A 19,101-nucleotide genomic window follows, 5' to 3' on the forward strand; every position below is an offset into this window, starting at 1 on the left:
TGCAGAACCCTGCATTTCCTTTTGTGGAATTCCAGAAGATTCCAACCTGCCCATCTGCCCAGCCTGTCAAGGTCTTGAAGCGCTGCACAGCACTCTGGAGCATTGGCCACTCCTCCCAGCTTTGTGTCATCAGTGAACTTGCTGAGGACACATCTGCTCTCTCATCCAGGTCATTGATGAACAAGTTAAACAATACTGGACCCACTGCTGTCACTTTGCAAGTTCTAACGTGTTTCCAGATGCCTGGGTCTCAAAGCCATGTTATAGAAAACTTTTTCCCACCAAAGACTAGAACTGGGAACAAGATAGGAGAAACAGAGTCTTAGAAAGTGACAATCAACTGGTCATTCACTGGTTCATTTATGCCACACATCTCCCTAAACACATCCCTCAAACTCAGTGTTAGGAAAGGTGCTCAACTTGTATTGAGTTCTGATACAATCTTAGAGGGCTCACCTTACTGGAGCTGTCTTGATGGCTTTTCCAATTGAAGACCCCGAGTTGCCATCAGAAACAGGGATATCCTTTTATTTATGTCCATTCTGGAACTAGCAGTCTGAAATGGTTAGGGTTAGAACTGTGCTAGAGGTAGACCACTGAATGCTGCAATACCTCTCCAAGTAAAAAGGTGACATGAGCCGATTCCCACCTGGTCCTTATTTTCTGCCTTGGAGAGTAATTTAGTAGAATCGCTGTAATGGGTCATGGATTTCTAAGATATGAATATTGCAGGTTACAGACGACTGTCTTTCCTTCTTTGGCATTTAAGAATAATACTGCTTAGTTATTTCTAAAACGACACCCTTAAAGGACTGTTTTCTCTCAGGCAAGTGTCAGTCTGAAATGCATGTGCCTGCCACAGGATGGCAGCAATCCGTCACCACTGAAGCATCGCTCAGTTCGGGTGTTGCATCTCAAAATGAAGCCCAAAGATAAGCTATTCACACGCGATCGCTTTGTGAAGGTGGTATGACAAGCACAGGAAAGGCTTTCTGTACTCTTTCTCATTATTATTAATTTAAGACATGGTTTACAATGTTTGTTACAATGTGATAATTTGCTTAGCTACAGAAGCTGTCCCCAGGGATGAGCTCTGAATACTTTCTCGTGTAGCAGTTGGTATGGGAGTTCATTCTGTGGAGGGTTAAATGCTGAGGGTAAGGTAAGTAACCTCTTTTTAATGCTCCCCGGTGAGTATGTATTTCCTACCAATATTTCAGGGGTTTTCACCTTTAGGTCTGTGTTTCTTCTTCCTAAGGCCATCTGAACTATACATCACTACAGTGTGATATATATATATATATAGTGTAATATATATATTGCCCATCTGCAGTATACCTTCTGTTTCCCTGGAATTCAGGGCCTGTTTGAAGACATTCAGTGCCTGGAATGCCTGGAGCCAGTAATTACTATTTTCATGTGTATGTACAACTACTTCCAGAGAGTTTGCTGTCATCTCTTCTGAAACAATAAATGTATTTTTATAAATCTGACTGCATGAGTCTGACTGCACTTGTAGCAGTCCCTGGTTGGTTCTGTGGTCAGTGACTTGCCCCAGTACTGACTGGTAAAAGTAAGACTCTGTGAAAGCTAAGCAGGCTTTATAGCCATTACCATGTAAAGAATCTTGTGAAATTAAATTATTCTTCAAAGCCCTTCATGAAAGCTGAACCTTTTGGTTAAAGAATACAGTTTTAAACATCAAAAAGTGCAGGGGCAAAAATAGGATTTGTAGCCAGCAAGCTCTCTGCCCTGGAAGACAGTAAATCATGCTGCCTCCAGCCAGGGACACACATCTCCCTGCGGGTGTGCAGGGCCAGTCTCTCTCACTCCCCTAAGCCAAAAAATGACAACAAACATGAGCTGTGCTAATCCTAATGGTGCTTCTGCAGAGGTGTCTTAGCTCCTCACAGAACCAGAGCTACCCTATGCCTAGAGAGCACTAGAGACTAGAAACTCCTCCAGCAGGGCATAAGGCCAGGGACGAGCCAGTCTACATGGTGGCTGATGTGAAAGGGGGTGTGAGAAAGGCAAGTGACAGACAGAAAGCCCTGGACTTCAGAGAACAGATTTGGGCTCCTTCAGGATGCTTGAGATGGGGTGCTCAGCTTCGCCATGACTGATGCAGCAAAGCAAAAGTGTAAGATGAAGGCAAATCTTAGCTTCACAATGTCAGCTGTCAGGCTAATAATATTCTCATACAATGCAGTACAGAGAGCCCAATACCAGAGAAGGCATGGGACTTTCTCAAAGCTGTTAATAGCACTCTGGCAGGTTGACTTTCCTGGCTGCTTCTGCTAATCCACATAGCAATGCGTAAATTGCTGTTCCAGAGCATTCAAACAAAACAAAACAAAACAAAACAAGCTTATTTTTGTTGATTCTTTTCCTTGCACAGATGATGGAAGGTGCCCTGAGAGTCTTTGCCCAGCTGTTTGATGCCATGTCCCTTTGGGGTCTGAGAAGTCATTTTCAGGTATTTGAAAGAATATATACTGAGACATTATAATACTGGAATGACACGTTTTTATATCACCAGAGTCAATAATCTGAGGATGTGCCAGGAATAATACTGAGAGAAGAAAGACTTGTGCTCTTTACTGCAGAACCCTTTTTCCCATGGTGTGGGAGACATTCTCCTTCCAGTGCTGGCTGCTTGTAATGGGGGTAGATTGGGACACATCCAAATCTAAAGTGACAGAAATCATACTCTTTGGTGATGGGTGCGAAGGTGCTTAAGAGTCAGAAAACAAAACATATGGAAAGCCCTGAGGGAGGTAGGAAGGGCATAGCTGAGATTTACCATCATTGAAACTGTTAGGTCAGAGGTGGGATCAAGGATCTATTTAACAAAGCATTCCTCCTCATCCCTGAGGTTCTAGCAGGTATACGTAAGGAGGGGGAAAAATCTTCTCTAAGAAGTCATCTGCTTCCTTCTTTTCCTTAAATTCATCTCAGAGCAGAGTCCCTGCAAAGAGCATTGATGTTTTAAAACCTTCCAGGGAAAGAAGAGACAGTGTTTTCTATTCTGTAGGTCTTACGTTGTGCTGTGTATTTCTCTTGTAGAAATGCTGTGCTCATTCACATGGAAAAGCTCCTTGTAGCTCCATGTGGTTTTCCAGTGGAAGTTACTGGTACCTTTTTTGTCAAGCTTTTAAGTTGAAGTTGCATCAATACCATTTTGTTACAGAGATCAACTTAGAAATGTGAAATGCTTGGAAGCTTAACAAAAAACAAAATAAAGTTTTTACATATGTCTTGCATCAATGTTTCCCACAAGGAAGACTGACATTTATAGCCTGTCTGTGTACCACCATGGCATCCTGAAGACTGCTGAGGTGATGATATCTCTATCTTCTCTAAGACTCTTGATCCCAGCCTTGTGGTGAAGACACAGACAAATAACCCCTGTCACCCCTTTTTTATGTCCTTTTAAGAGAAGAGGCTAGGAAAGCTTATTAGTAATTCCCACTTGGCTTTATTATAAGCTGAGAAAGCTTTACCTGAAACCTCTTATAATCCTTACATCTGAAACTCTGTCACAGGTGTTGGGACTGTCACATTGTTTGAAATTTGCAAGGAGGAGCAGGCTGATAGAGTGATGGCACACCTGCCTTTTATTCTTTAGGAAATGCTGCTGGAAAGAAGTCAGCTTCAAATAAACCCAGTGAATTGAAAGAATATGTTCTGATTTTGTACAGATGCTGGGTTTTGGATGGGAAAGTAAATAAATGAGTACTTCAACTCCATTAAATCCTTTGAGCAGGGACTGTAAAGAGAAGCAGCCTTTCTCTACACAAAAGCCCAGGATGAGAGAGAGTGGGGTAGCAGTGGTGCCGAGGGGAGAAGCGGAAGACGTGCTGCAACAGACACGGGAATCTTCCTGTGCTCTTGTCATCCCACCACCCCCATTCTTTGGCAAACGTGTGTGACTGCATGCAGGCTTTATCCTTTATCCTTTCACCTTCTAGGTGAAACCTGGGGCTCTTGCACTGGGAGTTCAAGAGGCATGAGCTGCTCCTCACAGGTGCTGGGGCTGAAGCACAGCTGGTGCTGGTGGTGGGGCTCAGGTGTTAGAAAGGCAGTGGAGCAGCCGTGCTGCCTCTCTTGCTCTGCCTCTGAGGTGCACTGTTTTGGAATCACCAACTGATTGTGTTTCATCTGTAGAATAACCTATAATGTATTTATTGTGTTTCCAAAATATTCTTAGGGAAGCCAAAGCCCTGAAATTTGACAGAGGTTTCTGGCATTACAATATATACAAAGTTCGTGACATTTTTCACTTTCTTTCACTGGTGTTGTTGCAAATGACCATGAGTCTTGTCTTTAGTGAATAAAAGCTTAATGGAGTCAAAGTTTCTTCTGTAAAATCCCACTGCTTGGATGGATGTTTAGCTCCTTCCTCTCTAATAGAGTGAGTATGTACAATTTGACTTTAAAATATTGTCTATACACAGTTTATTGGCAGAAATCTGTCTGCTACAAAATGCCAAATTAAATTCTGAGCCAGAATGGAGTCCCTTCACACAACACTTGTATTCTGTGGCATAATGATGCTTCTGTTAAAACTGTTCATGTCAGGAAATAATGTCTGTGATAAAACTTGTGGGTTTTACCATATGCCCGAGATACCTGAGATTTATGCAGAATTCCGTTGGCAGTCACACAAAAGAGCCAGTAGGTATGTGGTGGCAATCCAAACCTCAGTTTGCTTTTCTAGAAATTGCACTCCTGACTTCTTCCCCAAGTTTGAAAGAAAAACTGAAGTGGTTTGTCCAAGAATAATGGTCCCACTAGCTTTCCAGAGTGGGAATGTTAGTCATATATCCTGTTCGACAAAGCAACAAGAGACCTTTACCATTGTGTAAGCATAAATACAACATTTGGGTCTTTTTCATATATTTTTGATGTATGGACTAGCCTGAAGTAAACTAAATCATATAAAGGGGAGGAAATTTCTATTTTCCTCTTTCTTGGGAGCTCAGACATAAAGACTTGTGAGTGCTGATATTTTAATGCATGGATAAAAGCCTAGTATAAGAGAAGGAATAAAAGGGTAATATTTGATGTTAAGCAACAACATAGGAAGTAAGGAAAAGTGTCTTGTTGTCCATAAAACTTTATAGTCTTGTATTGATTGTGTATTGTTATATAGCTTGCAAGTGATTCTCTAAAGACTTGTACTGTTTTCAAGTGACTTCCTAATAGGTTAGATGCTTTCCAAACTCTTGATTGTGTGAGTGACATTCTCAGTATTCTGGAGATCCCTGTGAGTGTGTGAGATGTGCAGGAGCATGAACTAGGTACAAGAAGGAAAACATTTGTCCTTTTCAGGATTCTGGGAGGATATGTTCTTTTTGACTTTCAAAAGAAACTTACAGGAGGCCCATAAAGGGCAAGAGTTCATAAAGAGAAGAAACCAGCATGTCTAGGACTCCTCTGATGCAGCAGTATCCTAGACTGGTCATTGCTATGAGCCGCTCCTATTACCTGCTCCCACACCTGCTGGAATGCTAATATTAAATATTTCATAGGAGTCCACAGGATGTATTTTATAATAGCAACTGGTACCTGGAAACATTGAAGTGGATACAGCTGACAGAAGCATAATACAAGGTTAAGATTATTTATATTTTCAGTGATTTTCTCCTCCTGTTGTGTATTCTCTTAATCCAGGATCAAATTCTAATTGTGGTCAAGTCCTTGGAAAGCTCATCTCTTTGAATGGAAGCTCTAGGAAGACAACAAACCTGAGGTTTGAATGGGAAGTTTCAGGGTATGATCCATACCATGCTGTAAATTCTGGATGTTTTGTGCAAGGCAAACACAACAGTAATGACAACAGAAACCTCACAGGCTCTGTTCTTGGATGTGTTGGGAAACGCATTGCTACAAAAGCAGTTTTTGCCCTAGGTTTTGCTCTGCTTGATGCTGCCTGCACACAATCTGATATGAGCACGTTAAGATAAAAGTCTCTGTTGTTTTACTTGTTTGGATATTGGAGCTAAGCATGCTCAGTGTCATCAAAAGCAATCAAAAAGCATCATCCAAAAGAAAACCCACACTTTTTCAAAGTGGTAAGAATCAACCTGTGCATAATTTGACACAGCACAAGAACAGATGGAGTTAAGCAGGAGGCTTGCTTTTTTCTATAATTTTATGTGATGAACAAAGCTTTAGTGAAGCCTATGCAGGTCTGTCCAGCCACTGCATGATCTGTGTAACCAGCAGGCCCAGAAATGCAGTTACTGCTGTTGCTAGTGATATACCATGGACTATGTACTGACACTGCAGTACTAAGGCATGTCAGCCTTGCTTTGCCTCAAATTGCCTTAGCCTGCCTGGAACTTCATTGTAGCTGGCTCAGCTGTGACAGCAGTTTATTTTAATTATCAGGTTACTATTTTCTGATTTGATCATGGGATATAACTACAATTTTTGTACAGACAAGAATAATGAATAATTATTTTGTGTAAAGAGAAATATTTATTCCATCATCTTAATATTGTAATGTAAGTGAAAAAAGGCCTGTCCTGGCTATTGAGGGCTACCTGTGGCAACTCGAGATGCAGAGGAGAGGAGTGCAGACATGAAGAGGATAAGAGAAGAGGGCATGGGAATGTCAGTTAAGAGCTATGGACAGCTCAGCAGCAAACAATTAAAGCTAAACCTTGGACACAGGCAAAATTGGTTTATAGGTAGGGGAGGAAACAGAAAAGAGGTATACAAATTATGTAAGATATTTTTTATGCAAGTCATTCAGACATAATGTGGAGTTGCAGACCAAATAAAAAGAACAAGCTGTAAAGTAAGAAAGAAAATGTATCAAAAGAAACCCTGAGTGGGCTTTAGAAAGAGAAGGAAGAAATCGGCAATTTCAACATCATGCTGCTTGGGCACCACCATCATCTCTCTTTCAGAAAAAATGGATGGAAAAATGGTGCTCCTTGTAACAATTTCCTCCCCTGACTGAAGCCAACTGCCTGAAAACAAAAAGAAGAGAAAGCATGGAAAGGCAAGTATTACACCAGGGAGAATGGTAGGTGCTAGGAAGTATGCATTGTCTTGAATAGTTACTGAGACTTTTTCCCTTGTTAGTGTTCTTTATTTATTTTCTTTTGTCATAAATGAAATACATTTGAAAGGCTTTATGCTGCCCTTTTTTTCCCTCTAATTCCCTAATTTGCTGAATTCACAATAGCTTGCTTGGTCCCTAGAATGCAACCTGAAGTTTCTCCTGACATTAAAGTCCTGCTGATACATGAAATGCTGGTGGTTTTGTTCTGCCTTTTCTGCAGTGAGAGTGATTTCTTCACATGAGTCAAAGTCGCAGATCATTCAGTGCACCTGCCCCTGTTAGTGTACTCCAGAGCTTGATAAGCACAAAAACCCCAATACATTCTGCCTTTTTGAATCAACACCTAAGAAATTAAGGATCAGTTTTCACGTTTCACATTTTGAAATTGCAGGCATATGACACAAGCCCATATTTGGGGAAAATGGATGCTCTCACTGGGCTCCCCTCTGAACTGGAGCAGTGAAACACTGCTGCAACACAGAGAGTAAAAGCACCCCAGTGACAGAACACCAGCCAGCCACTCTTTTGAACTGGATTTGTTTAAACCTGCTACTGTAATGAGCTCACCAAGGATGACTGGAAGGCTTTGAAAGACAAAAAGCCAAGTTTTACTGTAGCAGAAGCTGCAGTAACATTTTAAAAAATAAACAAATAATAAAAAACCCCAGTGCAACTCATGAAGACAGAAATAAAAGAGCTCAAATCTTGTATTCCTTGTGCCTTGTATTCCTGTATTCCTTTGTGCCTCAGAGAGGTTCCTGCCTTTTAGCCACTCTTGGGCTGCCAAGAAACTATCACCTCAGAAGCATGACTTCCCACACTTCACTTGAGATCTCTCACAAACTGATTCAGCAGCCCAAAAGGTTTTAACTTTCTTTACCATCACCTAACCTACTCGGTGGAAGTTCAGCTCAGAGCAGGGAGTTTAAATAATACGAAGCTTCAGCCACATAATTCGCACAAAGTATTTTCCTTTGTCTTCAATCATCTTTCAACATGAAAGTAGAATGTATCTGAAACATCAGGGTAGCTTGTCTTAATATCAGCATCAATCTAAACAGTTTTCCTTGAGAAACAGTTAATTTAAAACTGTATATTGCAGTAATAAGCACTGACCAAACACTTTTTTCTGTCAGGTAGTTTTCTATAGTTGTCAGAAGCTGTAGAACACAACCCCTCAGAGAAAAATTAGCATTCAGGATTGATGAGAACAAGAATAATGTATGAAACAGAATAGGCTAACGTCAATAGAAATCATGACAGAAGTATGGATTTTACTATGGATTATTTATAGATATTCATTATATTCATTTATATGATATAACCATTTTCTTAACTGGGTTTGGCAAATAACCCAACACAGGTGAAGAAATGTGGTTTAGACATTTAAATAAAGAATGCATGCAGTGTAATTGTTTTCATGCTAAAATGTCACAGCAAGGGTTAATGTCCAGGGTTAAACAGACATGTTTTGAAATATAAGTGGTCAAGCATGTTTCACATTGTGATCTCTCTTCAGTTTAAATATTTCAGGTGTGGCTTTGTTCTACAAAATTGAACATCAGCAGCAAAAGAGCAGATTCAGGTCTGGTTCTTACAGGTAAGCAATTCCAAAAGGCTTGCAGCAGGACAGTCATTCCCATTTGTCCATCAACATGTTTTAAGCGTTACCTGCCTATCTCAGGATTTTTTTTCCTTTCATTCAATGTGTGTTATAAAAGAATCTGTGCAAATACTTTCAATAAGTGTATTTTATTGGAACCAGGAAAAAAAAAACAAGTGATCTGTATTTGGAAAGATCTTCTGTCACTGATATAAAATGCATTTTCTGGCTACCTCGATGAAATCCATAGGCATAACTCATCATTGTGTGACTGTTCATTGCAAGACTAAGTGCTGTCTTGTTGGAGTGACAGTTTTTTCATTTTCTAGTGAATATTCTAATTAAAAATGTGAAGTAAAAATGAAAATAATTTATCAAAAAGGATCTATGTGGACATGTTCCAACCATTGGATTTGCTTTGAAATCCCTCAATTGTATTTCTGTAAAATCTCTGAAAATTTTATGCTTTACAGAGACAAAGCTGTATTTTCATTCCACAAAACCAATTTTCTATCTGGTTATCTTAACCCATTGCCTCCTTCTTCTATGGTCCTTTCCTTTAACCCATGTACAACAGGTATTGTGAAAAAATAGTTCTGTGTGACCTGACACCACTTTTCTGACATAATCATTCCTCTGGCAACTGCCCAAATCTCTGTGCTCCTCAGGGAAAACAGGTGCTTGTTAGGAACATTCATCATATGTTTTCTGTCACAAACAGATTTTAATTTTTAGGATATTTTTGTTTTTCTATATTGGAAACAGTACACTGGGTTTTAATGTAAGCTGAGTTATGAGCATGAACCTAAGGCTGAGTATGTCAGGCCAGCTAGTGCTGCTGTGATTCTTGCCTTTTTGTACTGGTATAGGTGTCACTTTGAAAGCATTTAGAGAGGCAAATAGGGAGGATTCAAAGGCTTTTGCACATTTTAGCATCACAAATAGAAGGTAATGCTGGCCTCTATCTGCTCTAATTTGGCTTTGCCTGCTGCCGCAGAGACCACTGGTTGATTTGGTGTGTTTGTAAAACGGGTTTAATTGCCCTGTTGTGTCCTAATCCGGTCATTTCATCACTCTCTTTCGTCAGGTGTCCTGAGATATCGGTGGTTTCAGGGGGTTTCCTGGCTCACTTACCTTCCGGCAGCAGCTGCCTGAGCCGCCCGGCGCAGCGGTGATTTCATGGGATGCCTCGGGCAGGGGCCGTGCGGGACTCCCGGAGCTCTGTGCGGTTCTGGGGTGCCCTGTGCTCGCTCCGGAGCCCTGACCCTGCACAGGGGGTGCCAGGCCCTGCTGTCCCCACAGGTCACCGTGGGGAGGGACGGCTGAGCTTGGGGCAGCAGAGGAGGGGCCACAGTGTCCCAGGGCGAGCTCGCATTGTTTGTGTCCCTTCTGCCGACCCAGCCTGCAGCTCCTACGGATTTAGGAAAGGGGTGCTTTAGCATCCTTCCATATCCAAGTCCATTTATCGCATGCCTTCCCACAGTCACAGCTGTGTCAAACACAGTAATTTCCCTGTACCACCAACAGCATTTTCGTTTTCTTGTCCTTTTATAGAACTGCCCATAGCAGATGCTGCTCTAATCCTTTCAAAGCACTTTGTGAAGATAGTGAAGGCACTCGGGGATAATCTCTGTGAAGCCACTAAATTGGTCACCACCAGAGCACCGAGAGACGTGAAACTAGGCTCCTGTAATCTGCAGAGGGAGCCTTTCTCTCGTTAGGAAGCACGGTGAGCTGCAGACCCACCAAACAAACCACAGCAGTTTGCAAAGCCTCTGTTCTTCACTGGAGGATGCCACCAGAGGGAGGGAGAAAACTGCATGCCAGTCAAGGCATTAATCTCTCATAGTGTGATGACCGGGGTGGGGAGAGAACAATCATCAAAGAGGATGCTTAACCATGGAGAGCAGTTTATTCAGATTTATTTTTTTTTCTTTAAATACAAAAAATATATATATATTTTTTTTATCTCTTTCTTCCTTCTCACTATTATTACAAGGGATAAGGCTTGGCAGAAGACTGTCTCATTGAAATGTAAAGTTGAAGTGGCAATGGAGCTGTGGTACCTCTATGAAGCCAGAAGAAACTCACAGCTGGGAAAAAACAAAATTCAAGTTCAGGGTATCAGGGCAAATAATATAACTTGTCTTTTATTTTGGCAAAGAGGAATAATTAGCATTGTTACTTATTACTATTTAAAGCACTTATGCCTAGAGAGGTCATATTTATGTAAACAATACAGTTTCCTTGTATGAAAACCCCTCTCTGCTGGTTGTCCCTCTCCCTGTTTAATCAAAATAGGAAGAACTAGCACTAGTGTGACAACAGACGCCAAACTCAGACTTGGAGGTCCAGGCCTGTGTCAGATGCCATGGAAAACTGCTTGTGCACAAAGGAAAGTGGTTAGCAAGCATGCTGTGCTGCCTCAGCACTGCCTGTGGTGTGGCAGATCAATACCTGCTATGTTTGCCATGAATGTGGATTCCTGCAGGGTGGGAAAAAACAGTCTGTCCCAGGATACCTGGCTGCACAGAAGGGACCTGCACAGTGTGAGGTATGCCTCATTGCAGGGAAACGCCTGGGGAGCTTTCCTCTTCACTGTCACTAAGATGAGGAGTCTTGTCCAGGGGCCTTGGACTTGTCCCACAAATGGGACAAGTTGTGTTGCTGTTTCATTTCCAGCAAGAGAGTAGAGGGAGCATGGACTGGGTTTCTGCCCAGTGTGAAGTGTCATCCTTTTGTACATCTTTCTCTTGGTAGTTGATAAAATACATTCCAATGAAGATATGTGCATTCATGAATGGAGACTTTGTGATGGATTCTATGCTGTGGACCTCTTCTCTGACCCAAGTTCCTTGTCCTGAAAGTAAGTGATATTGCTGTGCTTTGTTATGGGCCTTCTTGAGCATTTGTGAATGTCCATGGGCATTGCCTTCAGCAAGAACTCTATCCCTCCCCTCCATCTGAGCAGCAAGCTGATTCTCTCACAGGCAGATAACTATCTAGAAATGGCTGCTGGAGCTCATTGCTAAAATGCGTGATTGTGCACATGTTCCCTGGGAAAGCATCCAGGGCTTTGCTGGGAACCCAGGGTACCTAAATGGCAACCTCAGAGAGCAGCACCACAGCAGAGAAAAGGCCACGTGTACTGGGCTGTGGTGATGTGCCTGGAGGAAGACAAAGAGTTATATTGTCCCACCCCAAACCCCTTGTGAAGGGCGGCCCAGGTGCTCTGATTAGGTTTGAGTCCCTGGGGGTTCTCCCTTGTTGTGTTCCGAGTGGTCCCTGACCCTGAACTCCACCATCAAGGGTGGAAACCCTTAAGAGTTCTGTCCCTCAGAAACCCCTGCTTGGCCTTTGTTCGGGGCTCTCTGTTCTGGATCTGAGTTTGTTTCCATGCTGAATAAATGGTTTCATGAACGGGAGCCCGTCTCGTTGGTGCTCCATGCTGGTCCCCAGAACCCTGCTGCTTCCCTGGACGAGATCCTGAAGTTGTGGACTGCAACACTGGGCACGTCAGACAGCCTCATGAGAGATGTGTGCATGGTCAAGAGATGCCTGCAGCTAGGTGGGGTGGGAATATTGGGGCCAGCCTGGAACCATTGTGGACACACAGCAGTGAAGGCCTTTGGCCTAAAGAACACTGCTAGGACCAATTTTAATCACTGAGCTGGTAAGTCCTGGTCACTCCACCACAGTCTGCCAAGCAGTGAACTTTGGGAAGCTTGTCAGGGCTCAACTCCAGCTGCCTGTGGATAGATCTCACAAGGAGTCAGGAGGTGGGCTGTGGCAAGCGGCTGGGAAAATCAGGCCTGCAGAAATGTGATCTGTAGAAGCTGCCAGACCCATCCTGCAGACTTTAGGTTGGAGGAAGAGAGAGCAGCAGTCCAGTGCTGGGTACAAGAGTGAGAGGCTGGGGACAAGTCAAGCCTGCAACCCTTGCAAGGCACTTTGCTTGAAGCAAGTGTGTCCTTTAGCAGGAAGACTTCTCTCTTTCATGACAACATGGTTGTGTCTTCCTCCTCACTGTAGATCAGTGCTCTCCCCTTCCATTCTTGTCACATTACCTTTATTCCCCTAAATAAGTATGGTGCTACTCCCGTAACAAACACAGGGAAAGCTTAACAGGAGCAGTCAGTCTGCTCCAGGAAGGACAAATTCAGCCTGTGGACAGGGGAGATTCACTGTGATGTGCTCTGCTTCCTTCAGCTGGGTCCCACCACTGGGTCCAGTTTGCTGCCCAGGGTGAGAAGGGAAAAGCCAGTGCAAGACAGGCACAGGGATTTCAGTGCAGTGAGAATGTGTTGCTCACCAGGAAACTTTGCTGCTCCAGATGAATTAATTTAGACTCAAGTTTTTTAGTTATGGCTACAATCTGATTGGTAAGAGAGGCCGTGTCTAAACTACTATCATTGATACCTCAGAAAAGACTAAAAGTATTCCTGTCTAACTCAAATCCCATGCACTTCAACAAAACAAAATCTCCTTTTTCAACAGTATGGGAAAAATCCCACATCATACTTGGTGCTTACTCCAAGACTGGAGGGTACTTAGCAGTCTAAACATATTATCCGAAGTGCTTAAATTTTTTTTCAACCCGTTCTGTAAATTATCTTCCCTTCTTTTTAAATTAACAACTATCCCACTGGTAAAGTAAGTTAATAGATTATTTTTTATGCTACGTTAAAGTCACATTCTCAGGTGGTGACACCTCCCTGATTTTTTTCACTGTGCCATTTTTTACTTTGTGTGAGATTTTTCCTGAATTTCATTTGAACTAAAATTCCGCTCATCTTTAATGAAGGAAAAAATGAAAGTACAGCTAGCTAAGCAGCGTATCAGTATGGTGTGGGTGTGCCTGTGAGCCTTTAGGTTATATGGTGTCACCTTATTTTAAAGGAAGTTGTCTCCTTTGTCAGATACATGCTCTTCATTACAGATTTTTGCACATAGCAGTAATGAGGATAGAAGGAAATCTTCTGTCTTTTGCTGGCCACAGGTTCACAGGCTGTATTAATAGATAGGATTAGTGAAGAAGAATAGGTCAGAAGGCTGCAAAGCTCCTGTCCCTTGAGATTTCCTTCTTTAGATCATTAGTCTTATTGAGAGCTCCCTTGAATACAGTGAGCAGAAACTGAGGAAAAGGCTGGAACCATTTTATTCACTGGGACGTTCTGGGGAAGGGTGATTTCTGGGCCAGAAGCTTCACTGAAAATGTCTGTCCAGTTTTCTGCACAGGCACCCTGGAGGAACAACAACATCAGTTTTCTGACCAGAGAGGCAGCTGTAACAGAGCAAGGAGAGACAATCATAGGTTTCTACCTGTTGGCTTTAGGTAGGTATTCGGCTTGAGTGTGAAAGGAAACTTTCAAATAGATGTTTTTATCAAATTCCAAGTGATTCATTTGGGTTTTATCCCTAATGGAACACAATGGGAGAAAATGTAACTTCTTTTCCAGCAATTGCAAGATCAGAGAGGTACAGCTTGCTTTTGTTAAAAAAGAGATTTATAATCAATGCAGAAATCTTGAGGAAAAATAAATAGTCAAGCCTGTAAACTTTCAACTATTGTTCATTAAGCTTAATATGTGAGGAGATAAAAGAAGTACCTTATCAAAAGTACACGATCATTCTGTGTCTTCCTGTGTTTTAGTAGCACTGAAAAAATGTTCCCTTATTTTCAGAGTTGTGGCTGTTGACAGTCAGTTGGCATCCTACAAACATCTGGAGAGTCACAAAATATATTTTGTGGTTCTTAATTTTAATTGTTTAATTTTAATTGTTTAATTGTACTGTTCTTGCTTGAAGTGCTGGATGCATATAGAAATTGACTCCTGCAAACAGGATCTAAGAAAGATCTAGGTACTGGAACCTTGTTAGTTCTGTTAGATCATGTGTTAGTCACAATACCAAGTGTTTCTTTTAGTTCTGCTGCAAGACAACTATTTTAAGTGTATAACAGGGATTTGAAAATGGCACTCAGTATAAATGCACTCTGATACCACTGAAATTTTGTTTTGTTTGCTTAAATATTAGCTATTTTGGGCAGGCTTATTGCCTGACACAAGGAAACTTTATGAAATTTCAAAGAGTGCAAGCATGATAGGTAATAAAAAATTTCAACCATAGAACCTCACAGAAAAATAGAAAAAAAATTAGCTTTTATTAAATCTGTTCTTCTAAATAGCATGTACAAAAATGTTTCTGTTTTTTAAATGATTGGCCTAAAAGATTTTTTTTATCCTAAACTTATTACATATTTCAATTAACTTATTAGCCCTCTGCTTATGCTTGACAAAGGCCTGTGGAAGTTATAATGTTAAATGCTAAGTATTTTAATATGTTTACATGAGACTTTCTTATTTTTATTGTGCTTAGAACAAAACCAGAAATTCTAGTAGAAATATGTATGGCTTCTATCTTAGGAGAGTTGATTAGGAGAGTGGTTGTATAGTAAATCAGAGGTACTCCAATTTATCCCCTGTCTGCTCACATCTGCATATCCCCTTGTGAATGGCTGGGAAATGGCTGCACCATCAGCTAAAGAATTAAGCAGTTGCACTTAAGACTAGAAAGAACATCTTAGGTCAGCAAGGCCAGTCCCCTGCTGAGACAATGTATAATCTCATTTACACAGCTATTATGCTCCCTCATATAACTGGCTAGGGATTTTTTTGGTGTTGTTATCACTCTTCCAATTGAAATTATGTTCAAGATTTTTTTCTCTGTTGGATAGGTGCCTTCGCCTAAATTCTTAACTAAAGTGATCACAACAGCTTTATACAATTTTTGGTCACCCCTTTTAATTGAAATAATTTTTTGGCCTGCAAGTGACATCCTATGGTCAATCTGTGCTCCTGAAGGAACATTCCTTGAGGTCAGCCTCTTTATTCTTATATTAAGCAATTGAGGGAATTTTATTTTTTTTTGATTGTGGGGGCAGGGGGTAATTATATTTATTTATCTCCTCTCATAACATGTTTTCCCCTTTTCCCCTGTCATCCCAGCAGCCTTATAGCCAGGACTGAATACAGCTTCCAAGCAAGGTCTTGCCATCGCTATTCATATTCATAGTTACAGTCTGTCAGCTCTACTGATCCTGCCCAGTATTGCCTCTGCATCACACTGGTAGTCCAAACTTCTTCCATGAATGAACCAGCAGAGATGTTCTCCTCTGATGCTTCCTGGTAGTGACCTCGCATCTTCTAGCAAATACCTAGGTGCCTGAGCCTTTAGGCTGTTTGGGTTTGATTTCATATCCTTCAGCCAAGCTTACAATTGCTTTGCGTGTCATAGCTGCTGTTCTTGAAACTTACCTCAAGATTCAAAACTCAAGTTCCTTTTTCTGGAGAGTATGTACAACCAGCAGTAGCACTCCTCCAAGTTAAGTGTAGTGTAGATCTGGTTAAAAATTGATAGATGTGGGTATACCTTTTGGAAATAACTTTTGAAAAGATCTGTTAGTCATACATAAATCAGGAAAGTCCTAATTTCTTTTCTCCTCAAAGGTCTACCGTCGCTCTCCTGCAAGCACCAGCCACAGCAATTTATAGTTATTAGTTTTATGTACACCAATAACTCGTTCTATCCAGGGAGCTGTGATGTGGCAGAACAAGTTCTCTGTCATACATTCATTCTCTTGCCCTTCTGGCAGCAGAGAAAAAAGGCCAGTCCATGCACTAGCTTCCTGTACCTCTGGTGCTTTAGGGGTCTGAGAAGACAATCTACATTTTCAGGAGTCTGTGGATACTTCCTTACACAAAACCCCAAAGATGTTCATAATTGATACTCTTGGGTTTTGGATGCCTTGAAAATGGCTTCAGTGATTACACTTCTGTAGTTATTAAATGTTTTTTTTCTCTTGAATCTGTGTAGGGCAGTGCAGCTTCTTGCAAATTCTGATGTATTTTTCCAAAACCAAAGAGTATGTACGTGATTTCTATTTGCATTTTTCCAGAAGATGGGTTTCCCCTGAACCGCCTCATCTTCACCGGATCAAGTCCTAAAAACCTAACTATATTTGGCCAAGTCTTCCCAGAGTCACACATCTTGACAGAGGACATGAATATCCAAGAACCATGATCTAACACCTTTTGCTGAGATAAGGCCTCTGTGTGTCCCCTTCTGGAAATTCTCACAGGTCACAGTAGCACAGCTGTCATTTGTGACAGACAGGGCACTGATGTACATGTTGTATGTGGTACAGCAGCCAGGCACTTTTGGATCCAGATGAGAGGTCCTCAGCACCCTGCAGGGAAGCCTGATCACAGTGGTGTGGCACACTGACAGCACGAGTAAACCAGCAGGAAGTGCGTGGTGTATTTTGCAAATGCTGATGGACATCAAGATCACTGCACTGCTTCTTGACACCCAAGCCACTGTTCTATCATTCTCCTTGCTAATGCTTTGGCCAGGGGACCAGCAAAGTGGGGGGGGAGGTGCAATGCCCATCCAACAGCAGTGATCCATTCTTAGAGGGACTATCTGCAAGTGATAGCAACCGCGGTGTTACCCTGCGCTAGGTCACCTGCGTCAGCATCCTCTTTCTGAAGGCAGCACTCTGCTCCCATCCTTCCCTTCAATGAGCTCAGAACTGTCTCTAACAGACAGGTGAAAGCTTGTCCTGCTGCTGGGATTACATCTGACCCCTTTTTGCCTATGCTATAAGTGGTACAGTACTGCATCATTCTACAGTTTAAATTACAAGGTGCAATTTAAAAGCACTGCCCACTGCTGCTGGATGCTAGACATGGGGAAAAAATATAAAGCATTTTTTGCTTCATAATTATTAACTGGAATTCTTAGGTTGGTTTTTTTCTGCATTTTTACACAGTTTTTTCTCTATTTGTTTCCCCTAGTTCCACATTTAACTGGGCCTATTAGAGTAAATACAAGGCATAAAAGGAAATTTCAAGTCAATAGGAGAGAGTACTTATTAGAGAACAAATTCTGACTTTTTGGAGTGCTTCCATCAGAAAGGCATGCTGAGTGCATTACCAATCCCATCAGAACAGACCACAAGATCCAAACATGCCTTTAAAAGGCACACACTTCCGAATGGCAATAGTAAACTGTTACTTGACAAGTGACAGAATGAGTGTTATTTCAGGATTTTGTTTGACAGATAAATCTGAGAAGGTGGGAAAGGAAACAAGCTATTCACGGAACATTCATCCCCAAAATGATTGCATTTATTGAACAAATAATCTCTCCATGCTTTGTCAAGTCTAAAACAAGATGACTCTTCTCCTTCCTGCCAGAACTGGCAGTATGCCCTGGACAGGATATTGTGTGTGTATAATTGGCAGTGAGGACTGAAAACAGAGTAGGGTCACTTCACAGTTGCAATAGTTAATGACAGCTTTGCAAATTCTCTGGATTTTATCACTGTTTTAATTAAAGTTTTCTGGGCAGAAATTCTTTTGCAGAGAGCCTCTTCTGATAGGAATTTATGCTTCTGTATATGTAGTTGTGTAAGTAACTGATTTCATTCATGCCTGCTCTGCATTAAGATGCTCAATCCAGTTCCTATCCTAGAGAAAGGCTATTTGCTGAGGAAAGAGCCTAGTTTGTCTTGTGATGCTGAGCCTCACCTTTTGCTCTCATTTCTTGAATTCTTCCACTTAAGGGATTCATATATATTTTAAACTGCATATGGCTGAGTTGCAACACCCATTTTTCTATTTCAGTCTTGCCAGGTTTTACAAGAAAAGGCCGTGCAACAATGTCTAACAAGAGCAAGTCTAAGTAGAAAGCATAATAACCTATTCTGGCTGGGTACAGGTGAACTAATCTATTGGAAATGTGGATGACCAATTCAGAGCTACCAATTCACTTGTGCCAGATTTAGTTCTCCAGAGAGAATGTTAACAATGAAACTGTATGCAACCTCAGCTGCTTATTGTCTGTTCAAAGACCATCTCAGGTACATGAGAGAAAAATAGGGCATGTCTGAATGCACAGGCTTGAGTGATTTGATAGAAATATTTGTATAATTATAATGTATTTTTTCGATATTCTTGGATTTAATTTCAGTGTTCTCAGTTGTCTTCAGCAGAAAGATTTTCAGTCTCCTTAGTCACTCTTTCTGGCTACTTTTCTGGTGCTTTCTTTGCACGGGCTGGTGGGCATCACACTGACACAGGAGTTTGTTAATAGCTGAAGGGCTTCCAAGCAAGCTGACTTTCACCAGCTTGCTTGGCAGCTTGCCTGTACCTCCCCAAGAAATCATGGATAACAGCACCAGATTCCCTTGTGGAGTGCTTTTGATATCTGTGGATTAAAATGCTCTCTTATGGAGTGTTGTTCCAGGAGAAGGATTACTACTGAATTATATAGGGGTGAAACATTTTTAATACTGATGTCCATCCTATTCCTCCTACCTCACTATGTTTGCAAAACTAATTCAGTAGTTGCATAT

At 41.5% G+C, this 19,101-nt stretch overlaps 1 protein-coding gene across 1 annotated transcript in view; it reads left to right on the top strand.

The window, feature by feature from the left end:
• Positions 1-13,644: 13,644 nt before the first annotated feature.
• LOC107201836 (opsin-5-like) overlaps positions 13,645-19,101 on the top strand; it is a 29,057-nt gene continuing 23,600 nt past the window's right edge. Inside the window, exon 1 of the mRNA XM_015621718.2 lies at positions 13,645-14,016. Coding sequence (XP_015477204.1) covers positions 13,896-14,016 — 121 coding nt within the window. The 5' untranslated portion in view covers positions 13,645-13,895. The remainder of the gene's footprint in view (positions 14,017-19,101) is intronic.

The sequence above is a fragment of the Parus major genome, chromosome 3 (genome assembly GCF_001522545.3).
Source record: "Parus major isolate Abel chromosome 3, Parus_major1.1, whole genome shotgun sequence".
Lineage (NCBI taxonomy): Eukaryota > Metazoa > Chordata > Aves > Passeriformes > Paridae > Parus > Parus major.